Here is a 24726-nt window from a genome sequence, read left to right on the forward strand (position 1 = left end):
ACAGTCTAAACAAAAATAGCTACATAATCGTCCTTCCTCATGTGCAATTACCATTTACGACACGTAAACGTAAACAAAAATCAATAAACATGGTGGACAGATTGAAGCAGGGCCCGGTAGCCCCTTTTGTGAGTGTGTTTTTTTAATATTCCTCCACATCCCACCAATTCCGGTAAGTTTACACTGCATATTTTAACCGTTCCAAATCCCATTTAGCCTCTCTTTTAATATTTAGGCTGTGTTATTTTATAATAAGTCCGAAAAAGTGTAACATACTTCAAGTCGCAGTGTCGGCATGTGGGCGTATGAGGTTTCAAGCCTTTTTGACTTAAAAAAGTTAGATGTACCTGTGCAATGTGCTTGGAAGTCTTGTGCTTTGAGAGGAGCTAGAGTCCAGACTTAATATGAGTAGATATTACTGCAGGGCTTCAGTGATATGTACAGATACTTGACCCCACACTTATTACAGAAGGGTCAAGACTGAGGCAGATACATACCTATTGCAGATACTGCAGCCGCAATAACTTGGGGTTTAGTTTAGAATTGTGCCTTAAAACACTTCGGGGTAGGTGCTGGAGGCATATATTTTATTGGGTGATGAGTGTTCATAGACTCATGTGAGGACCCATCCGAGAAGATACTAATGGCGTTTTAAATGCACAGAAGGAAAAACCTGATTGTTTTTATAAGTTGTATGTGAAATTTCTTGAAGTGCTAGATTTGGATTATTTCAATTTCATGTTCTAAAAACTGTTAATGCCTCTGGCTCGAGGTATTGGCAGCTTTACCTAAAAGAAAATTTCTATGGAAATCACAAAACTGACCAATAATCCGTCTTTATTTCTTTGCTCCCATGGATAATATCCCTTTGGTAAAGTTGAAAGAACATTATCTCAGATACATGCTTTTAAACATTTAACCCTTTAACAGCCAGCGTCTTCTTCTTTTTTTTCAGACAATATGAAACTTAACCTTTAAATGTCGTAGGCGCCACGACGCCGTCCGCGGCTGCCGACGTCCGACGTCGCGTCTTTTATCCTCATAGCAACAGGCTCTTCCACACACTGCGAATTCCCAATGGAAGTCCCAAGTTACGAATCTGTAAATCTCCATTCAGGTCAATAGCTCTGCTTCATGGCCGCTCCCATATTTGCCGACACTTGATTCCTTAGTAAACCAGTTGAAATTTCAACCCCAACCGACAACTAATTCGCTTGGTACGTTGCCACTTAGGCGGGGACGTTGGCATGCACCAAACCAGTTTTAATGCCGGCGGTAGACGGCCTTCGCGTCAAGGTATTTTAATCCACCGCTCATAATTTGTTCTTTTTCAGTTAAATGGTGAAATTCCTCCAGGAAGACGACACGGCTACGCCCATGGCGGAAACCTCGGCCACGACCTCTTCCACTTCATCGGGCTATCCGCGTAAAACACGCCCCTCGAAACGAGACCACCCCCATCAGTACCACTCCAACCAATCGTATTGCGATCCCTTTAGCGGAGTGAACTTGATTCACGTTCACAACCTACAAAGCCCTCCCGTTCACTATTTCATCCACCATCACCATTGTCCGTTTCCTCCCCCACAGTGCGCGGAAATGTGTAGCGGGGGCATGGCCAACGGGCGTAACGGGGGTGCGACCTCCAAGGACTCCTCCGCCAATCAACAACCGGCTAAGTTCTATTTCGGGCCAGGTTTCGAGCCGCAAAGGGCGGGCTTTTACGACCAAGGGCGGCCGGTTCCGGGACGCAAACGGGAGGAGTATGTTGTGAACTTTCACGTGAACCCCGGAGTTAATGTCAATTTGATGATGAGGGACGGTAGCGTCGAAGTTTTAAGAGGTGAGTCGGGCTTGGGAGGGAAAAACAGGTATTTGTTGTCTCATATTTCACGGCGGCCATTAATGTATTAATCAACTGATGGGAACACAAATTTTCGGCCGGTCTTGCGATAATTGGAACAATCATTAGGGTCATCCATCACTTTTTTTTAGAGTAATGTTTGAACGTTATCAATCGTTAATCAAATAGTTATTGCTGCTCTGCTGAATGATGCATGGATTTCGGGCATTTTGGCCAGAGACTTTCTGAATGCTATAATATTGTCTAACAACAATTCCTAACCCAAATATTCTTCTTTTTGTGCGCTTGTAAGAATTTATGATTTTCAAGCTTTATGAGTTGATTAGCTCTCTTTCGAACCCGACACCGAATCGATTGCGAAAATATCGATTTTTTTGTGGTGGGTAATAACACTTTCGACGTTGCAACACCCACTGGTCTTATAATCGTTGAAATACCCGCGATATTTATGAAATTCGCCTCGATTATCGCCAATTTACGGAAATCATAGTGGTGACGTCGAAAACGAACGTCCCTGGTTTCACTCTGCTGCACAGGGCACAAGCTAATTAATAACCGACCAGTCGAGGAGCAATAATGGAAGAAAATCTACTTGAGATCATCCTTTAAAGTTTGTTAGCAGTAAAATTTGGACCAGTGGCGTTTCGCGTGAAACCCATCTGAGAAGCTAGACGAGTGCGTGGAGACGCACGCCTTTGGAGCCACTTAATGGCGGTGCATAATAATAATAAATTAAAGATCCCAGCCGAACGAATGTTGTTGCAGCAGCCACCACGGCCTTGCTTTTGTGCGAACGACTGCCTACATGGGAATGTTAATTGAGAAACCAACTGGAAGCAAATCTGGATATTCGCACGGCCGGGCGCCATTAGCTGTCGCAATTATTCCCATTTATAAGAGGGAAGTCTGAGGTTCTGATCGGGATTCCGAAGGAACGGTCCGTCGAGAATAGGGCCGCATCACGATTCCGGATATGCGTCCTGCAGCCCTAAGAAAAATTTAATAAAACGCTCGCTCCTTCGCCGAAGAGAAGTTTCGAGAATTCTTAATAATTTTCCGGGTCTCTGGAACGTTCCCCGCTTTTGGCGTGGGTCTGTTGTTAATAAGGAACGACGATTTTTTCGAGCTATTTTGCAAAATGCGACGGGAATTTACCTGAATTTCGAGCTCAGTTTGGTTCTGTGTAGAGCTCTAATTAAACGTCTGGAAATGCAGAGCTAAGGAATGTGCCAAATTACTCTGCACTGGCGGTGTTTTAACTAACCGAAACGGGAGGTGGTAGCAACCGCCAAAGAGCACGTATCGTGAGGCCTCGTTTCATTCAAAACATCCATCATTAATCCAGCTTGTACGGCGAGGATTGCCAAGACAAATATCAAACTCTTTACTGCAGTTATGCGAATTATAGCAAAAAGAAATGCGGAAGGCATGAAGGAATCCATCGTTATTCATATCGCGTTGCAGAAACAAGTAAATACCAAGTCGAGGCAATCCTTGAGGCCGGAGAATCCCCCTTTCCCGTGTGCAATGGGTGGAATTTGGTTCCGAAAACTGAACTGGATCTGGAGATTAATGGAATATGAGTCGGTGTTCTTGGAGAGAATGAAATTCCTATAGGTCAGGCATACAAGAATGTCGCAAATTTCAAGTGCAAGGCCGGTCACACGGCAGAAGACGTGAGGCATGGGATATTCAGAGAATGCTGCTTGGAAACGTAATGGCGCCAACCAATTGGATTAAATCGAACGTCGCAGGAAGTAACGCACAACATAAGATTTGCGTACGTCGCCCTGACGTGCAATACTTCCTCCAACATCGGGTTAAACTCAATTGATTGCCGCTGTTATGTCTCCCAGCAGTATTTGCCGCATGCTGCATGTCTGGTACGTTTCTGGTGCGCGAATGGCCGTAGAGCTTCGAGCAGCGATTCAGTTAAGGAAGCGTTTGCCTCATCTTCCACGGTCCTCACTTATTTTTCACCAATTTCCGTGTCCGACTTTCAATCGCGTCATTGACTAACGTGCTGCACGCGCCTCGCCGAGGCTGCACATGGGATTAAATCCAGCGACATTCTCGTTTCAACTTTAACAAATCCCATGAAAAATTCCCATTGTTGTTCTCTTTCGTCTCACCCATGGTATCGAAATACCACAATAACCTTCGCTTATTGGTATAATACCGAGAGGCGGATTAAGGTGCCGTTCACTTTTTATCGTTCCGAGCGATGGAAAGTACTTGTAAAGGATTTTTGCCTAGACCCCTGATGGCGCTCCATAGCCATCACCAGGCGCTTTGTCAGAAAAGTGAAGGTGCTACGAAGCGGATTTTTTCGTTATTGGGCAATTTATCAGTTATGCAAGCGGTTCTTGTTCGGTGCAACCGCTCGAATGGTACCTACCGATGCCTTATCTGCGTTATCAGTTCACAAGAATTACGACGAACGATGTAACTTCCACTCGATAAACAAAAAGCTGAATGTGCTCTTGCGTCAGATCCGCGTCTCGCGGTAACGGGTGGCTCAAACTAGATGCAGGACGATTTGAAGCAATAGTAGCCAGTTATTTGGGCCACCTGGTGTCGACGACCCGTACAACGCAATAACCCAATTAAAATCGTTACACTGGTACCATTAGATATACACAACGTTTACTTTCACTCATTAAACTCGATGGTACCACGACGTTCGTCAATATCGTGCTTCTGTCACGCCAAAGTCCGATTTTTCATAATACAACGCACCAATTCAGCTTAATCTCAAAAGGAAGACGTTCCATTTGCACTCTCTGTCTCATGCACTCTTTTGAATAGAAACTCGTTTAGGGGAAATTAATCGGAAAAGTTTCCATGGAAAGAGTGACAAAGAGCTCTTTGGCTCTCAGGCAATGACGTATAGTTCTTTTCCGGAAGTTTGAACGAGGAAACTTCTTTATTGAATGGCCATTAGGCCAGCGCTTGTCCAGTCGAATTACCCACGCACTATCAGCAGTTGTGTAAATAATTTCATGGGTCAGCGAACCCCCATATCGTGATGTAATTGTGCTAATTTAATTATTGTATTTTCTTTCCATTCAGCATTCCGAATTCGATGTTTATTCAGTTTTATTTTTAAATCGAGTAAAATTAAAGCCAGTGAAAGCACCCACGAAGCTCTATGTGGGCCCTAAATAGATCAGTGTTCAAATGACTTACCTGTCGTAAACTGTTGCGACTTCAGACGTTCTCCAATAAACCGTGTACTGCACTTTGGTAACCACGCATTGGATATGCTGCGAGTCAGTTTTAAAATAGAAAGTTTTGGTTTTTCTCGCTAAATAATAATAATTATTGTCCTTGACTATTGTTGTCATCAAATCGCGTCCGCCATTTGCTCAACAGTCAACAGAAAAACAAATGCAACCTGTCAAAGCGACGTTGACGCCATTGAGAGGGTTGGCTTATTGATCTGTGACGTCATGTTATACCCCGCTTCGATTGTGCTTAAAGGACGATTTTGCAGAAAATATATATTGGAGATTTAGTAGTTCGCCAATTTTCAGTATTATGGTGTTAGAGTTAATAAGAAGGTAACGATAAGTAAACAGACAGATCCATCTTTGGATGAAACACTGTCAAACGAGGTTGTTACTATCGCCGTTACTGTCGTAGACGCCCAAGTATCGGGGAATTTCCTTGTTGACTTAGGTACCTCCCCAGAGCTGAAAAGGAAAGGCGAGGGGAGAGGATCGTGATGCAGAAGGGCAGAGATGCGGTCGAGTAGTGGTAAATTCGTTAGTTCGTCTTTCTATATTTATTTAGTTTATTTATTTATACTATGAAGAATATTCCCAACGTTACTCCAACATATACTTGTTTTATCTTCAAATTTTGAACGTAGTGAAAGGGAAAGTTAAAGTCTAACCAGTTAAGCTATTTATTGTGCTCCAATTTAGCACCATACGAAGTAGTAGTTATTATAAAGGTTATTGTAAATAACAAATTTTACTGCGGCATTATCACCGTGCAAATGCTATAAGTTCGTGAATCGCAATTAAAGTGCTGTTTGAGCTTTTGAAAGGATTGGATTTAGACGGGATAATTGCATAAAAACTCGGTCAAAATGGCTGCCTGTGCGGGTTCGTGACGTAACGTGGCATGGTCCGTAAACGTCTGAAACTTGTCAAATAAGATTGACATTCGACCCGTCCGTATTGAAAAGTGCAGCTTGGTGAATCAGCAAGAGTAGACGTCGATCGGATCTAAATAGTTTTCCTATTTTTAAATTGCGATAAAAACGAAATAATCCTTGTTGGCCCCAGCGTAGTAGGAAGCGAACTACAACCGCAAATCGCTTCGTTGTTGCAGTTGCTGTGAAAAATCACATTATTGTGCTTCGAAAAAATATATATATATAAACCTCCGGAATTACTTCCTTCCTGTCATTACCGTTCGTCACGTGACGATACTGTTTTCTTCCGCGAAAAGTAGAACTCGTTCGTCCACTTCTGTCCCGAAAATAGGATTTTTCATTGCGCGATAACGAAAGTAATACCGCAATCGGCAATTTCATTGTTCCATTGTTGTTCTTAACGCAATCTTCTTCTTGTGTTGCAGGTGAGCGATTTAGCAACCCACGCCAGCAGTGTATCAGCAGAGGTAACCCCCCCAATTATTATTATTATTATTATTGCCGTATATCTGCAAACCCAACGCCAGAGCTGCGTGCAAAAGCTATCAAAGGCACGCTTACGCGTTCCCATGTAGTACATCCGTTCGAAATGCCGCCCACTTTCAACGACGAACCGTAACAATAAAAAAATGGCGACCGGTGGGCGGCTGAACTTATAGATCATTCAAGAGCAAATGCAGGAAATCACGTTCCGAGCAATTACGCAATCCGCACAAGCAGGACATGGACACAACCAAGGACGAAGGATTAGACAGTCCTTAAAGGAGGATATGTTCGACCGTTCATCGGTCATCACTCCCACGGGGCGAGGGCGTGAAAAATCGCTCGGCCTGACGTAGTTTCCGAAGTCCTCCTCAAAGGGCCCCCACGCCCTCGCAGCAGCCCTCGAAAGCGGGAGCTCGTGGGGGGAAGCCTAGTGTTCGCCTCAAAATTACCTCATTTCCATTTAATTGGAGAGGAGTTTATGCACACGCCGCACTCGAGAGTACTAGGAGAGGCTTAATGGGAAATTTATGGGATGTGTAGGTTTGGAGGACCTCCTAGATCGGGAATTGCGTGCATTTACTCATCCAGTGGTTTATTTAGGGGGAAGGACCGCGAAATGCGCTGATCGCAGGGCCCGATCGCGATGTGCGAGACTACACGGGAAGGCCTCCTTCCCTGTGAGGAGGCGTCGGGTACGTGGCTCCACGCGCTTTGTCAGGAAGTACCAAGGCCGGGCCGAAGCTTTTCTTCCCCTATCGTGAGCAGTTCATTGATACAAACACGTACATAACGAAATTTGCGCGTCCATCCTCGGCTGGAAAGGCCGAATGTCTTTGTTGTCGTAAGGTTTAATAACGGGTAACGTTAATAAGGAAATGGCATTCAAGAACGAACGCATCGCCGTCAGCGTGTGCAAGTAGTACCCAGCGTTAGTTACATTATTAAATGGTGAATCACCTCTGGGTGACATGGTATTTAAATTGATCGGCCTAGCGTGACGCATTGAATAGTTATGGTGACAAATTCTCCTCTCGACAACAATGCCATTGGTCTGCACGGCCCAAACCTCAGTTTTTTACTTTATGGAAATTCTCGCCTGGCTCGAAACTGGTACGACCGGCTTGACCTATGCCTGATAGTAGGGAAAGACTTAAAAATAACCCGAAGGTTATCGATACAATTTGAAAGTTTGATTAAAGGCGCGTTAAGGGAATTCGGTTCGCTTTGACCCCGCTGGAATGCGCCTTCGAGAGCGCCGGTCAGATTCCCAATTCCCAGTCGATATCGTTTATTTTTGTTTATCGCTCCTGACCCAATCGAGAGCTACCGGATATTTGTTCGATCACAAAATGCCGCAACCTTCGCTCGGAGATAACAATTGAAAGTGTTTTAAAATAATGGGAATCCCGATGAGGCCTTCCTGGAACGAAATCGGCATCGATTTTCTGGGTAGTCAGCGGCGGCGCAGCTGGTCTGAAAATAGTTTGGTAAAAAACAACAAATATGGCGGATAAACAACAATGTAATAACCTCGCCGCTTGATGGGTTAGTTCTCTCGAGATATGCCAACTAATCTAAGCGACCGAGAAGGAGAAACTATAATGAGGTTCAGGTGGGACCGTTTGCATGGATTGACTTATTATCGGATCTGCGCCCGCGTTGCGGGGCACTTATACCATTAAAGAAGCGCTTAGGGAATGTCTAAGAAGTTCAAAGGCTCTGCATGTTTCAGATTTGGACAGTTTTGTAACCATTCTTGGCGAAATGGCGAACGACCTTTGCCACATAATCCGCCGTCTCAGACAGTTTACTTCGGATTACGTGTTACGCTTATTCACTGTCTGTACTCCACGATTAGGATTGTTGTGCGTTTGAGCTCGGGAAAGGATGCTGCAGAGCCAGAAATTTTCAGGGAGAAAAATGCACAGTGAAGTTATCGAGAAAAATAGGAGAAATGCAAGAATTCCGTCTTCGTTCATGGTAGGAAAAAGCGCCCGCAGTGTAGGAGATTTCGTTAAGCATCTGCGTTTCTCATTAATTTTACTAGACAGAAGCCCTGAAGTCCAGATATCGACAGTATTCTTGACAAAAAGGTGACCGATTCCTTTCAGGTTACACTCTTTCGCTTCCTCTGTTCCATTGTCGACACATCCTCCTGCTTCATAAATTTCCCCACGACCTCCGATCCAGCAAGAGAGAAAAAACCAGCAAAAATAAGGAGTAGTCGGGCAAATTCGGAAGTTAAAAAGCAGCCCGCAATCCGTGCAGAATGCGCTTGCCCCTCAAAAAGAGAACGTTATCCCTCCTTGTTTCTATTCGCTCGGTCCGTTCTCTCGGCAGTCGCGTCAGACACTCTAGACATGCCAGTGCCGGATCGTTCGAAAATCTGTTGAAACCCCCTCAGCCGGACCGAAATCCGCCCCCTAAAGTTTCCGGACCGGAAGTGCATAGCCGTGGCCGCCAAAATTCGCGCACAACAGCACCCTGGAACACCACGTTCGTTTGCTGTCCAAAAGGGGGCGTTCCGTGAGTGTTTACTGTTGACCAGTGCTTGAAGTGTGTTTGTAAAAGTGTCTGCGCTACGTGGCCGATTCAGACGTGGTCAGTTTTGGGTTTGTTTATTGGCACTGGTCCCCGGGGGGTTGGGAAAAAATAGCGGATTAAAATTGTGTTGCAACTGCAGATACGAGAGCGTATCCTTTTACAGTTTATTGAACTCTCTCGACTGAAAATCGTTCTCGTCCGCTTTCACCGGCGAATACAACAGTTTCACGTAAAATCGCTCGCACATAAATCTGGTAATCGCGGAGGCCGTTTTGCGATTATCCGCCGATTAGCTTGCCATCACCCCGCGGGGACCGTTGTAAAAGTGGAGATTTTCGGTACTAGCTCGCAATAGTACCGAAAGTGTCCTGAAGTGACCGCTGTGGCAACAGGTGGAGGCTTCCGGAGGCCCGACGGAATGGTGGCCAGCCAGGGGGTCGAAACGTCGTCCTCTAGTTCTGCCGCTACACAGCATCACCATCACCACCACCACCACCATGGTACTGGCGACCTCCCCTTCTGCCCTCCCTACGGCGAGTACTATCCGGAACAGTACCATTACATTCCAGGCACCCACCCTGGAGACTTATGTCCCCACCATATGCACTTGCACCAGGGCGAATATGGTAAGCAAATTGATCGTGTTCCTGGAAATGCTCAATACTAACTACTGACCTTGCGGTTCAATTTGTGATTTGTCTCATGGGATTTAATCCGAAGGAGTACCGCACGGTAGAATTAATGCAGAAATAAAGAGAGAGAAAGACAACCTCCAGTGCAGCGAACCAAAAGGAATGTCCAGTTCAAATACTTTCAAGGACGCCCGTCGTATAATCATCGAGTTGGGTGCTGGCAAAGTTGGTACCAGCCGACGACTTCTGAACGTTTCTTGTTCCGAGGATCGAAACGGTGCAAGAACTCCGTTTGGTATTTTGGTCCATTCCGTGTCTTATCGTAATTGCTCATGTGTGCACGAAGTCCTGATTAGTTTTAAGAGGATTTTGGCAGGAGTTAAAGCGTTAAAGCACCGAGTGTTGAGTGTCACCGGCTGATCTCTCCAGTAGAATTAATTATGATAAATTGGCCATTGAACATCCATATGACGCGTATCTACCTAATCTCGTGATCGATACGCTGGAAGGATGGATTTGCCTGGTGTTAGCTGCCTTGTGGTCTTTGTACTTTCAAAAATGCGCTCGACACTTATCCTCTAGCAGGAGAAATTTGTATGCGGTTTCCGCAGCACTCAAAGACTCTGTGAAATGGTCTTTCTCCCTAGTCCGATCGTGGTCTCTGGCGTCACTGGATTACTGGTCAATTCAATGGAAGCAACATTCAGTTTTTTATTCTGAAACCGATTTGGCCGCAAGGGGTAGAAAATTGCGGAGTCTTGACATTGTCTACAGTTCTCTTCAATGTTGACATCATGTGAGAGAGGACATTGGCACCACTCCTTTTAACTTTTAACGTAGAAACGCGAAGCCATCAAGAAATGGAAAAATCTGGGGGACAAACCTGCAGGAAGGCAGGAAATTGCGGCATTAAAACTTCACATTGCTCCTTGCCCCGCGTGTTGCATAGACAATAGACTCGTCCAGTGAGATACTGCGGAATTGCGAGAAACGATTAGGAAATTAAAATGCAATTTCCCAGTACCAGACGTGATGATGACACAGCTGCATGAATATAATAATCTTTGGTATTATTGCGTGAAAAGTAAGTTGCAAAACTGAATTATTGACTTTGTCTACCATCCTGAGCAATGTCGACAATGTTTACGTCACTCGGCGGATTACCCGTTGCAGCAGAACTTTCATTCCTGGAAATCCTTGATGACAAGCCCCTTGCAGTCGTCCTCAAGAGGAAGTCCGGTGACCTTGTAGCGGCATCTTTTATTGGTTTTGCATATTTGTCAAAAGCAGGAACGAAGCAAACTTACGTGATAAGCCAGATAATCCACATTCAGGAACTAAAAGTTGTCTGAGATAAGTTGAGAAATTAAGGTTTTACAATACACCTCGTGCGTATTGCGGCCGCGATGCCGATAAATTCCACGAAGTCAGAAAAGGAATTAAAATTAAGTTTCTGTGTACCTGAAGTGATGATAAGAGAACTGCGTTAATCTCTCGATCACTGCGTGAAAAACTGAGTTATTGAGATTGTCTACCATCTGTTCAATGTCGGCAATGTCTACATTAAAGATGGGAAAAAATGCTGGGAGTTTGATTAGTCAACACTTAGTGCAGAACACTCGCACTCTTTCTACACCAAGAACTCGTACGGCGCCTCCTAATGGCCAATTTCCCGAAGGCGCACATTGTTGTTAATTAATGACGGTATCATTAATTAACACAATTAATTAATTTTTAATTATGTGAGATAATCGTCAGAAGCTGCATAATTTGAGTTTTTGAATCGGCGCAGGTGATTTGTTGCTTGTAGCGGGAAATACTTGGGATGCGATCAAGAAGAGCATTACGAATACGGATGAATTCCTTGATATGACGACGTTAAAGTGCAATTTCCAAGGACCACAGAGGCGATAAGGCAAGTGCATTAATATCCTTATCATTCGCATTAATAGGCCGACTGGCTCGGCACGGTGCTTAATTGGCAAATTTATGTTATTTGCTGGCGTCACAATACCACTAGTGCAAAAATAAAAATGTACGTCATAATCGGCTTTATGTGCTGGAAAAGCCGTTAAAAACTTTAATGTTCCGGAAATTATAGTGAAACCATCAATAACCTGCGAAGCAGGACTTTACGGAAAAATATAAAGGCATTTTTATAAGCGCCGATAACTGTTACGACTGTTTATATTTTCCGACGATCCTGCAGTGAAACACAGAGAATGGAATTGCTGAAAATTTCATCGTCGAAACAGGATGCCGGTTGGTAACAGAAGACATGCAGAAGGTCGTTCAGTGGCGGCACTAGAGGACAACGCCTCGTCGAGGACGAGTCACGGTCCGGATCCCAGGTCGACATCCTCTCCGCCTTTTTAGATGTGTGTACCTGAACGGGAACTAGACGACCTTGACGATTATTTATTTATTTACGTTAAACCTATTTTGGTCTGGATATCGGATTATTTCGGATTAAACCCGTTCTAGTCCGCTTGGCCTGCCCGGCCTCCTGATTTCAGTCTATGTGATTCTTTCTCTATGTTGCTCACATGAGTGGACAAATAAGCAGTTTACTGCCCAACTGGGTGACATTATTTAAACGAGGCTAGCGCAACTCGATTAGTAATTTAACTATAACCAACTAGGCCATAGTTTATTATAGTTACTTGTTTTCCGCACATAGTTTTTACAGTGAAATGCGAAGAAAAACAGTTAAGTACGTTTGGTGTTTGCATGGTTACTGCATGTTCGTATGACGAAATGTTTTGGCAAGATTCTTTATCTTTGAATCATTGGCTGCAGTTCCTAGGACTAAATAATAAATCGCATTTCTGCGTTCCAGTCAATGGACGTTTGGATTTCGCCCGGAACAACTCAAATCGAAGATGAAATCGTTTACTTCATTATTTGCGCGATAATGGCTCCTTCAAGCGCTAGCATCGAAATCTAGACAAATTCATTTTGTCGCCGGTACTATCTTCTTATTTATCTACAAAACGGCTTCAATTCCTCATTCATCAAAGCGCATTTACGGGCGGACAGTAAAAAATTACACGAAAAATGGCGTCGGGACGTGTTGCGCCGCAAAAATGTTGCCAGATGTCTAGAATGCTAGTTTGGTAATATCTGTTTTACACATTTTCGATTTACCCAGAACCGGGACCAATCAGACCCGGTTGGTACCGAAATTGGGACAAATTGTGTTCAAGTGGAACCAGGTCCTAAGGAGATTCAGGAGCATCTCTTGAATTTCGGCCAAAACGCGTTTCTAGTTTATTTAAATTTGCAGTTTTGGCTTTTGCACAGAAACAGGTACAATGGATATGACGTGAGTAATAAAATTAAAAAATGGATATTTGCGAGGAAAAGTGTTCGGCGGTCGTTCCACTGATAAATATAAAATGAAAATGAGAATAAATAGCCACGAAATAAAGCGGATAATTGAAGAAATTGAAAAGGTTTCGAATGGAAACGTTAAAATGTGGAATAAATGATATTACAAATTACTAAAAAAGCAGCAAAACACGTTTTGGTGGGTTTGCGCTTGTCAAACGCAAATAATCTTTTGGAACGCTTGGAGTTGCCTGAAAACGTTCGTAAATGGAAAACACTTATTGCTGACAAGGTGACAGCTATTGTCAAACTTAACCTCAAAATCGCGAAAATAATTACAAATAACAGCTTAAATTTGAAATCAATTATATATTCGAACCTATTTTATCCAAGCAGTACCGAAGGTTGTAAATCGCACTTACAGTTTAGTACCTTTCGATGCACTTTCAGGTATCGTAACAAAATTGATATAGAATATAAAGAATCCCCTCAAGGCACTTCAATCAAAGTGTAAACCTTTCGAAGCATTTTGGATTTGGGACTTTAAGGCATTCAGAAAAGGTGAGACTGAAGGCTTGAGTAAATAAGAAACACCTTTCCTGCCTTAAATTATGTTATTTTTCTTTGCTGAGCCTCAAATAAGTGTAAAGTTTAAATATGTTTAAAGATTAAATATTTTACCCTAGGATTTCTTAGAAATTTACTTTGGTTAACTTAATGATTGATAAATATAGGATTTCCCTTTCTTTCAGCTTTAAAATGTATTAGTGTTTAAGAATACATAAGGTAATTTATAAAGACGGTTTATTGGGATTTAGTAGAGTTTAATGATAATTCGATGATTAGGTATATCTCAATATTTATCTTCAAGTGTGTTGTTGTTTTAATCAAAGTTATCCCTTTTCATACTGCAAAATATTTAAAAAAAAACGTTAATTCTTGTGCTTATTTCAGGTCCGGTGACAGTACCCATGGTGTCGACCAATCAGTCGCCGCCAATAGCCATGCCGGTCCAAGTGCCTCCCGGTCACGTGGTCCAGCAGATAGTCGACGAAAACGGCACCCTGCGGCACGTGATCCTGTCGCCGTCGCAGCACCCTAATCTGCTGCCCCTGCCCAATCCGCCGCCATACGTAAGTAGAAGCTGCGCAAAGAACGCACTTTTTGTTGTGTTATGCTGGCGATGTTTCGGAATCGCGGATGTCGTGTCGGTGACATTTGTTCCGTTAACCCACATTACTGCTCCTCAGGCTTTTGCCTTGGCAATAGAACAGATTTTACAAGAGGCTCTCTGTTTGAGACCTGCCACGCACTGGATCCGGTCGTCTTAGCGGTATTTAATCACTGAAATTCTTACGCTCGACGATGTAGAAGAACCTATCTATACCCAAACTATGATTATTGCGATGATCTGAAGCATTTATCTTGTTTAATCCTGGGGTGAATGTAAGTGCCATCAGAGCGGTATTTAATTCAATAAATGTCTACAGCTGTCCTAAAATCACTTTGGAAAATAAATTTATGTATTATTGATAACTTATTAATGGCCCTGTTGGATGCGAATTTTTACCAGGGAAGGCTCGTTCTGAAAATATTCGGACGCAAGATTTATGTTCGCGGTTGCGGCTTTGTTACCTGCATGCTTAGCCAGGATTCGGGGCACTTGGCAAGGTCGTAGTTGCATTTTTACGGCTGGGACTTTCGATCCTCTTGTGGGGAATTCGCTATTGAGTCACCGTCTATTTAGAACAAGACCTGACCTCTATTCCTGACCGGTTTCTCATAGTAAATAAGGCGTTGGATTTCTCTGATCAGGCTGGTTTGATGACCACCAAAATGGGCCCCAGGGGAGACTCGCTCGAATGTGAATAAAATCAGCGCTATGAGGATGAGGGGGAAAACCCCGATAATTGATAGGTGCACGTTATCATCTATTGCTTTCCCCTTGGTTTTTTTTTACCTTGTGCAATCATTTTATTTGATCAAAACTATTTGTAGCAAAAATTTGCATCGCCGGGTAAATTGGGGCTTTTCCACAATGCTTTTAAATTTTTTTATCTCTAATACTTTAAAATGCCGATAAGGATATCGTGCAAAACAATGTGTGACGTACCGCTTAGTTGGCTGACATTGCTTCTCTGTAGTACCAAGTAAAACACTGTTTCCTTCTTCGCAGCATATGGCCGCTTTTTTAATCATTAAATTTTAATGCAGCAGGGCAGTAGTCAAGGTAACGGCACCGCCCAGTCGCAACAATACTACCCGGGCAACGTGGTGGGATTTCCGCCTCAACCGTACCACTCAATGCAGGGCCCCCACCCTGTACCTAGTCCTACTCATTTGGGGCACTCACCTCCCCCCAATCCCACCTATTACAAGGTAAGAAACGAGAAGTGCTAACTTCTGAGAGCTGATGAATATCTTATAGGATGAGCGAACCCAAAGACAGCACAGCAAGTTGAAGAAGAAGCTGCAGGAGAAGCACCAGAAGGGTTTGGAGTTGTCACCTCGCAAGGATTTAGTTAATGGGCTGAAAAGGACGAACCCCCCAGGGAAGGAAAAGGGAATGAGCAGTGTAGGAACTAGTGAAGATGGAGAGGAGAGCAGTGTGCCTGATGAAGAAGATTCCGTACAGTTGGTCACAGATCTTTTATCGTCAGTCCAGGCACCAAAGGTGTGAAAGCACTTCCATTCTTGAAAGTCTGTTTAAAACGCTCCTGTTTAAGGTGTTAGAGCTAAGCTCCCGCAGCGCCCTCCTTCAATGGGCGCCCCCGCTGCGTCTGTCTGAATCCGCGAGCAACGACAGCGGCACCAACGAAATCGATATCGCTGAAAGCGATCTACGCTACGAGGTGTTGCTGTGCGACAAGAGCAGAGATGCGTCACGCGATATGAAGTTCAAATCGATCTACAATGGATCCGCCCACTCCTGTCGCATCCAAGATTTGAAACCCGGCCAGGAGTACTCTGTGTCACTGCAGGTGCATCTGGACGAACTGCAGGGCTACGCAACTGATCCGATTAAGTTTTCGACCCCCGCCTGCGAACCAGACCAGCCGCAACCTCCCAAAGTGAATACCAGGACCAAGAGCTCGCTGCAGTTGAGGTAGGTTTTACCGCAGGTTGAGGTTCTATGCAGTGGGTCGTGTCAACTGCGAAGATTTTACCAATTCCGAAACTGTATGCAAAGTTACGTTTACACGATTTCTCTTTTTTAGATGGAGCCCTGTAAACGACAACGGCGCTCGCATCCTCTTCTACATTCTCGAGTACGATGCGGGCAAAGGTGGCGAATTTGAGGAGATACACAAAAGTCGCGGCCGTACTCTTTTCAATCTCCAAAAGCTGCAACCAGCCACTTCTTATCGTTTTCGACTGGCCGTAGTCAATGAAGCGGGCAAGAGCGCCTACTCCGATCCCGTTACCTATCGCACAACGGACAATCCTCCTGCCCAACCAGCTCCCCCTGCCTTAGTTGAAGCCAGCGTCTCCGCCCTCCATCTCAAATGGAACTATCGCAGCGAGGACGAAGAGTACACGCTACAGATGAACGATCTAAAGTCGAAATACGGGCACATGAACGTTTACAACGGGAAGGAAACTTCGTACGTGTGTCAGAGGCTGAACAGCTATAGCAGTTATGCTTTCCGGTTGAGGGCGAGCAACGAGGGAGGCACTTCTTCTTGGAGCGATGAAGTCACGTTTAAAACGATACCAGATAGACCTGACCGACCTTCTAAGCCGGTAGTTAAGGGCCGGATACACGCCTATTCGTTCAAATTGAAGTGGGAGCCGCCTAATGCCAGTGATGAGGCCGAAATTACTCAGTAAGTTATACTTTTTATACAGTTATTTTACGTGGTAATTGTGGGTTTTCCAGGTACATTCTGGAAGTCAATTCGGGCAGTGGTTATGAGCAAGTGTATTGCGGGTCCGACACCGAGGCTGTTTGCGATCGGCTGACGCCTGGAACCACTTACCAGTTGCGGGTCAGCTGTGCTTCTGCAGGTAAGAGTTACTTAATTACCGACTAATTGTGGCATTAAATTAAAATCAAAACATCAATTTAGGCGGTCAGAGCGTACCTTCAGACCCTTGTACCGTAACTACCGAAGCGATTGGGCCGGGAATTTGCAATATCCCAAAACTAGTCGGAAAGCCACGACCTGATTCCCTATCTCTCCGATGGACGGAACCGGATTACAACGGAGGAGCCCCAGTCCTAGACTATGAGCTGGAAATGGTACCTATAATGCACGTAAACAATTAAAACTAACGATAATTTCGTGCCTTTCCTAGACGAATCCAGATTCCACTCGTACGGTCGTGCACAAAAGCAAGGAGACCGAATGCACTGTGTCCAGGGGCATCGTTCCAGGTCAGGAATATGCCTTCCAAGTGCGGGCTGTAAATCGGATATGCGCAGGACCGTGGTCGGATCTTTTGAAGGTGGTTTCAGGGGCCGCGCCTCCTGGTGCCCCCGAGAACTTGTCCCTGACTTGCAGGTCGCCGTTCCACGTCACCGTGGAATGGACGGAGCCCGCTTCCTACGGAGCACCAATTTCTGAATATAGGTAACGACACTTTTTGCTCGTTAAAATGAAGCTAAAAATTATTTTTGTTGCAGGTTAGAATTAAATAGTGAATCCCCAGAAGATCAATCTCGATTCTCAAGTATCTACCAGGGCGCAAGCACCTCCTACGAGGCCAAAAATCTCACTCCGTTTAGGACATATTTCTTCCGGGTGCAGGCTTTAAATTCGGCGGGGGCAGGGCAGTATTCACCAATTGCAGCCACAGTCACGCCCGCGGCTCCTCCGTCCATTGTTTCAATCTTGCGCAGTGAAGCCTCGCCTACTGCCATTCATCTGTGGTGGACCGCGCCTCTTAACAACGGCTCGGACGTCACAGGATACAACATTGACCTCGGAGAACGGGTTATTGAGGTTCCGGGAGACGTCACCGATTTCCTAATCGAGGGGCTGCAGCCGGAGACTCAACACAAGGTAAATCTATGGCGGATCAGCGTAACACTGATCGCCCAAACAAATTCTGGGAAAACAACTAATTACATATTCGTTTCTTGATACTCTGACGCATTACCTTGACTTTTAATATTCCATTATCAACAGATCAAAGTTCAAGCCGTAAATGCTGTCGGTGTAGGAACTCTCTCTCCCACATGCCGTATTACCACTCTACGTTTGCCTCCGGCTCCTCCTTCTTTGGAGCTGATAGGAGCGGGCCACAATTACCTGAAACTCAAGTGGGGGGAGGGTAAAAACTTGGACTACACTCAATTTAGCGTGGAACTGGCCACGCTTAGTCAATGGCAGTGCGTGTACAAAGGCACTGCTCTTTCGTGCAAAGTCAACAAACTGCACGAGCTGACAGCCTACAGATTTAGGTTTGTTAAGAGTGTTGGTCTTCGATAGGTTTTAAAGGATCAATTTTGTTTGGGCAGGATAAATGCCACCAACGACGCAGGAGTGGGGGAATATTCTGAGGAATCAGAATTCAGGACAACGATAGCTCCGCCCTCGGCGGTTAAGCAACCGAAGCTGGTGGAGACGGAGCAGAGGACGTGCTGCATTGAGTGGGGCGCGGCCAAGAATGTATTTAGCGATCCAGTAGTTTATCAAGTGCAGGTGGCGCGGCTCAAGGACCAAGTTTACAAACTGGTACGCCTAGCAAAGAATTTTCATTTGTCTACCTAAGGAAGTAGTTGTAAATTTGAAAAAATATCCGTTTTTTTCTTCCAGGTCCATCGAGGTTCCGACCCTAAATGCACCATCGACAACCTGGAACCAGGAGTGGAGTATTCCGCTCGCGTGTGTCCAGTCCGCGTGACTTCCCTAGGAGATGAATTGACAGGACCGTACTCACCTCCCTTAAATTTCGCTACCATAACAGCAGATGTGAGCGCTGTTACTAAGCTATCTGCCAGCGCCACTGCAGCACCGAGTTATAGAACCAAGAATGCGCAGGCGACTAGGCACGCAGTTTCGTTGAAGAAGTTTTACAAGGAGAATCTGGTCTTTATTTGGGCGGCTCTTTTGACCGTTGTGGCTATTGCAATATCGCTGGGCATTGCGTCGTTTTTGTAAATTCGGAGTTAAATGGCGACGAGCCTGCCGGAATTGATTTGTCTTCGTGAATGCTTTTTGTTTTGCTTCGGCCAAATCTGACAAGAAAAGTTAAATAGGAAGGGAAAAATTATTCCAGGCAACAAAATGAAAGTATTACAAAACAGGGCTTATCGTCTTAGGTGTAATAATAAATAGTAAAATAATAATTATCAATTATTTTAACGTGGATTATAAAGGTGTTTTTGCTATTTTTATACGTGTCCGTACTTGTTTGAGTGGTGCTATATACATTTATATAATTCAGCCATGGCCCGCTGCCCTTCTGGCTATTCCGGACGTCCACTTACCGACAAAACATCGATTGCAAACGATACTATTGATGAGGCATTCCAAGAAGGCGTATGTTGGACGCCCCATGTGTATTGCCAAAGGCGGTAGCCAAAGGTATTCAATTAATTCATTATTATTGGAATATTTACGTGGCTGGAACTCTAATATATTATAACATAGATAGATTTTGTATTATTATTATTAAATAAATCTATATTTTTTCCTGAGAAAGTCGAGAGGGGTTGGTGGAGTGTCGGGCGACCCACCTTACAAACGCGCTATTTTGTTCCTCTCTTTTAGCGATATTCCTCCGAGGGGAGCGCCCGCCGCTCTGCGTAATAAAGAAATAGACGAAATTTTATTATTTTCAAGAAAGTTATTATATACACTTTAATAATCGATCTTTATTATGCGTTATTAATGGGAGTTTGGTGCTCCTCGAGCACTGGCCGCAAGAGATATAATATATTACATTATGGCTATATAGAAGGAAATTGCATTATTATTATATTAAAATAAATTGATTATTATATATTTTATGTATTAGTAAAGTTGTTTTATTTTATTGTGTCTCCTTATAAAATTTGACGTTTCACGGTTATCGGATCATCAAATTTTCTATCGTATTAGACATAATTCGCCGCCAAATCGTATTTGGTAATGCGAAGAACCAAGTTGCATAAGGCGGGGTAATTTAATTTACTGAAATGAAGTAAAATTATCAAAATTCATTGAAAATATACATTTACGTCCAACAAACAATTTAACGCTATTTTGGCTCAATAATATAACTTCCTATCGCTGCTTCCAACCTTCCTACGCCTCTTTGACAACCGATCCCTACTCCTCCGCTTACATCTGCTACCATGCTCGCGTTCCCGCCTCCGTTTACTACTTTTCGCTCTCTCATTTAAAGACCTTTCGGGTGACTCTGACCACCTCCAATTTCTTCCATCACAAATCTCTCGATCCCAACTGCGAAGAGAAAAAAAAATCTCATTTCATGAGTCAAGTATTATTAATTATTCCCTCACTTCTCGGGAGAATCGTCATTCCTCCTTCTGCTGGTGCTTTCGCCATTCCGACGCTCGGGAGGCATATAAGCTCCACCAGGATTCTCAAATGAATGAAGGAAATTGCAGGCATTGCCTTTAGGACACTTTTTCCAGAAAAACAGACCACATATTGCAGCCTTCCAACTGGCAACATTGCAAAATTGGACATTTAACTGTCTGCCAGCATACCAACGACCATTGAATTTATGGTATGCGACTAAAGCTTCCCTTGTAGTCTTGTATTCCACATAAACATTTCCCCGCAAGTGCAGCTCATGGTTGCAGCAACATAGAAACCTCCTTTTTAGGGAAAAAATAAAAAATTGCTTTTATTAGCTTAATATTAGCTTACAGAATGCTGCCGCATTTTTCAAATTCGCGAGTAACATCCAGGAAAAAGTCTTTGTAACATTGATAAGTATCCTCAAGTTCATATTCCAGGCTCACGTCGCTCCCATGCTCAGTTTCCCCGATTTGTAAACTAGGAAAAATATAAAACATATATTTTTTCAGAGGAAAGTATAAAATATTACCTCATATCAGTGAAAAAATTTGTAATCAATAAGGTTCGACTAATGCCAGGCCTCAAATGATTCCTGGAGCACATATCAAAGAACCGACATGCCGACACTTTCTGGAAGAAAGGACATAGATCTTTTCCAGGGTTGGACTCCATGACTGTTTTTAAATGTTCAGGAGTAGAACCTCCTTCTTCCAAAAAATCTAACAGCTCTTGTTCATGTCTTTGTTGTTCCAAACGCTTCTCTTCTATTTCTTTTTCCTAAAAAAACCTCATGAGGCTAAAATGAAGGATACTGAAAATAACATACCTTGAGACGCTTTAGTTCTTTCAACCGCTTCTCCTCTCTCTCCCACTCAAGTCTTATCTTTAAATTTTGGCGCATCTTTTCCTCTCGAGCCATGGAGAGCTTTTGCTGCAACACTTGCCACTGTTTCTGAGATTCCTCCTCTGCTTTCTTCCACTGTTCCTCCCTGAATTAGTGTTATTAATAATGTTACCTTTCACTTTATTATTGTGGTTAACTATTCTCTTTGAAAGCTTAGATCTGGTCTCTTATGATGATTATACAATTAAGACAATAAATTACCTGAAAGCCAGCTGAGCTGCTTCTTCTTTGGCCTGCTCTTGCTCGATTCTTTGTTGTTCTTGAAACCATTTTTGGTAGCTCAGAGAGCTTTCACGTTTCTGTTGTTCTGCAGTTGAGAAATTCACAGGTGAATGACTGAAGTTAAAGACGCACAAAATTACGAGAATTCCAAATGATTACCATCAAGAAGCAGCCTATCCCGGTCCTGAGCACTGGCTTGTCTGATTCGTTTTCGTCTCAATTTCTTCGCCACCTTTCTCCATTGAGAATGTCTGGATAAGCTATTAAGAAAAGCCATTTGGCCCCAAAAATCTGTACTCGTTATGCTGATGCTTTCGCATTCAAAAAGGATACCTAGATGTAGGGTTTGAACCGCTTTCTTTTTATCGATAAATTACCAGAAGAAAGCCCTAAAATTTACAAGGAAATAAATGGTCTTTACGGGAATTTGTACGAAAATATGTAGAACAAAACAAGTAGTCGATTGCAACGTAACCTCATTCTTTGACGTGTAACGGCTGATCTGTGAAACGTCAATTTTTGCGCGTACATGGTTGCCAAATGTATCTACAACATGGCAACATAAAAACAATGGTGCGTACACGATGACGTATCCGGCAAGGGAAGAGAATTTTACCATCGAGTACGCTATCTCAATACGTGGGGGGGTTCCCACACAAATAACGCTCATCTCTGCAATTATCTGCCTTATTTTGTGGCTATAAATGTATAAAATATTAAAATATTTATGTATAAAAACCAATTGCAAGCAATGGAACGAGAGCCAAAGCAAATTTGTTTTTATATCCCTAAATATCCATTGCGCCTACTTTTGTCTTTACGGTACAAAACCCCAAACTTCAGGTATCGTTTAGTTCCGCAAGCAGGCTATTCGCTAAGAAACTTCACACTAGCGGATACGAAAATCCCCCTTGGGGACAACGCCGACAGTCAACAACTGTGACTTGTTCGCCATCCATTCTCGTCAGGATTATCCTCAGCGACAGCATGCCCCAGATTCAATTTCAATAGAGCCGTGTATATCCACTCTCCCGCCCCGCGAACGCCCGACTCACGTCGGCGAAACAAACTATTATCAAATGCCTCCTCTATGTCCAACGAGGCCTCCAAAGGCTCCGACTTGTGTGCCAGATCACCTTCCCCCCTCTGGACAAGATAGGGTCGTCTCAGTCGATTCACCAGGTTGGTAAGCATACTGGTTTATTTGGGGATCTATTTAGATAAATCATCATCATCGTGATCAATCGGCCATCTACTTAGCGCGCTGCGAGTGGGGAAGCATCTCCCAAAATGGCCCTCAATTTTTCTCAGCTGCCACATCTTGATAAAAGCTAAATCTACTGTTTAATGCACCCCAAAGCAATTTACAGAAAAAGAAAATTTATCCCCCCATTTATACGAAAAATGCCATGACAAAGGAGCAGCCTTCGCGGCTCCCACCCCCAACGCAGCACGCTTGCTGACTGACCTACATTTCTCGCATGGCAGGAATTTTCCGTGCGCTTGCGCCATTCGCACCCCCAGAGCCCCCGACAGGGGAAATTCGATATTTCAACTTCAACCTTCAACTTAGAAAATGTTTATCTCTTGAATCAAGGTTAAGTGTCTTAAAGGAAAATAAGATGTGTGCAAGTGTGCGGTGCTAGTGCGATTCAAGTGGGGCGGCAATGGGAACTCTGAAAATGGACGGAGAGTGGCGCTTGAGAGCTGAGAGCGAACTTAACGAAACCCCCGAGAGGCACGAGGCGGAAATGCGTTCCATGTGCGACCTAGTCCTAAGTAACCCCACAGCCATCGATCTGTTATACCTAGACTTACCAACATGTTTTAGACGATCGTAACCTGGTAGTGCCTAACGCGAGCGAGTTCCTGCTCCGCTTCCTGAGGGCCAGAAAGTTCAACAGCTCCAAAGCTTTCCAGATGGTAAACCAATGCTCTCGCCTTCGCCAAATCGTCACGAAATACTTTTCAGCTGCAAAGGTACTACTTGATGAAGCTGAAGTGTCCCGAGCTGTTCAGCTGTCCTCTACCTTCAGAATGCAACAAAACGTTCGACTTGCAAGCCCAATGCATGTTGCACAATCGGGACCAATGGGGCCGCAGGGTATACGTAATACGCGTCGGTCAGTCGCATGCCTATGGTCGAGTCAAAGTCGTTCTCACGTAAAGGTTCTTGCAGACAGCTTCGACTCGTCTAAGGCCACGATTGAAGACATTTTTAGGACAAACATCCTGGCCTTGGAGCAAATAGTCAGGGAGCCGGAGACCCAAATCGCCGGCCTGGTAGTGGTGCTGGATCTGGCAGGGCTGTCACTGCAGCACGCGAAGTTTTTCACCCCGTATTACGCCAAGAAGATGGTGGAACTAGTGCAGGAGACGTTCCCTTTGAGATTCAAGGGCTTTCACGTCGTCAACGAACCCTTCTACTTCGACGCCGTTATGGCCGTGCTCAAACCGTTCCTAAAGGAGAAGATCAAGAAGAGGGTAAGTACCTGCAGAGCCTTCGTTACTGCTCGTTAACGAACACTTCTGACACGTGCTAGATATTTCTTCACGGGAACGACATCGAGGCCCTGCACGGCTTTCTGTCCACTGACATCCTGCCGTCTGAGTACGGAGGCGAAGCCGGGCCGTTCGACAACAGAGGGTGGTACATGAAGCTGTTGGCCGATGAGGAGTACTTCAAGGAGCTGGAGCGGTACGGCTACAAGGCTGACGAAGCGGAGGGCGACAGCTAAGTGTGCCTTATCAGGCCAGGGGGTGCTGCTGGATACTGCTTGCGTCAACAGCCATAAATAAGTTGTTGTCATTGAAGCTCGAAGCCCGACGACAGCAATGGTCGAAGGGCTTCCGCTTGCTTTGTTGTCCAATAAAATGTTTATAAATTGAATGGTTTGTGTCACTCGTTCGTCTGTGGGTTGAGAATCAGTGCACTGTAGGCAGGGCCGGTCTTAACCAGGCTGGCGTCTGGGGGAAAATTTTAATCACTCCTACCCCCACCCCCTCCCTCTCCCAGTAGGCCGTTACCGATTGAAGGAGGACTGTAGGGCGAGTTGACGGAAGCAATTATTGTGACGTCCCGTTTGTGACCTCCTAAATAA

General features: G+C 44.3%; 3 protein-coding genes across 7 annotated transcripts; 2 read left to right on the forward strand and 1 right to left on the reverse strand.

Annotated features, from left to right (window-relative positions):
* The first annotated feature begins 30 nt into the window (after window positions 1–30).
* Window positions 31–19991, forward strand: mtgo (miles to go). 5 transcript variants are annotated; one of them, XM_066399015.1, is made up of 15 exons: window positions 31–172; window positions 1335–1843; window positions 6455–6496; window positions 13976–14154; window positions 15236–15400; window positions 15450–15695; window positions 15748–16127; window positions 16240–16848; window positions 16902–17029; window positions 17092–17264; window positions 17321–17595; window positions 17649–18027; window positions 18154–18428; window positions 18486–18702; window positions 18784–19991. In XM_066399015.1, exons 2-15 carry the CDS (start codon window positions 1339–1341, stop codon window positions 19126–19128), a joined length of 3918 nt encoding a protein of 1305 aa, XP_066255112.1. In that variant the 5' UTR covers window positions 31–172; window positions 1335–1338; the 3' UTR covers window positions 19129–19991. The 5 variants fall into 5 exon arrangements, with proteins under 5 accessions (XP_066255112.1, XP_066255114.1, XP_066255117.1 ...); XM_066399017.1 differs by lacking the exon at window positions 6455–6496; XM_066399020.1 differs by lacking the exons at window positions 31–172; window positions 1335–1843 and adding an exon at window positions 3571–3621.
* Window positions 19722–21949, reverse strand: LOC136414807 (U2 small nuclear ribonucleoprotein auxiliary factor 35 kDa subunit-related protein 2). Its single transcript, XM_066399021.1, has 7 exons — window positions 21785–21949; window positions 21605–21710; window positions 21326–21488; window positions 21029–21276; window positions 20848–20976; window positions 20475–20795; window positions 19722–20415 (listed from the first exon to the last, which is right to left on the reverse strand). Exons 1-7 carry the CDS (start codon window positions 21900–21902, stop codon window positions 20220–20222), a joined length of 1281 nt encoding a protein of 426 aa, XP_066255118.1. The 5' UTR covers window positions 21903–21949; the 3' UTR covers window positions 19722–20219.
* Window positions 21950–23074: 1125 nt separating this feature from the next.
* LOC136414587 (alpha-tocopherol transfer protein-like) lies at window positions 23075–24515 on the forward strand. The gene is made up of 5 exons (XM_066398697.1): window positions 23075–23404; window positions 23457–23548; window positions 23598–23748; window positions 23805–24109; window positions 24169–24515. Exons 1-5 carry the CDS (start codon window positions 23293–23295, stop codon window positions 24361–24363), a joined length of 855 nt encoding a protein of 284 aa, XP_066254794.1. The 5' UTR covers window positions 23075–23292; the 3' UTR covers window positions 24364–24515.
* The last annotated feature ends 211 nt before the right edge of the window (window positions 24516–24726 follow it).

Source organism: Euwallacea similis, chromosome 18, assembly GCF_039881205.1.
Source record: "Euwallacea similis isolate ESF13 chromosome 18, ESF131.1, whole genome shotgun sequence".
NCBI classification, from domain to species: domain Eukaryota; kingdom Metazoa; phylum Arthropoda; class Insecta; order Coleoptera; family Curculionidae; genus Euwallacea; species Euwallacea similis.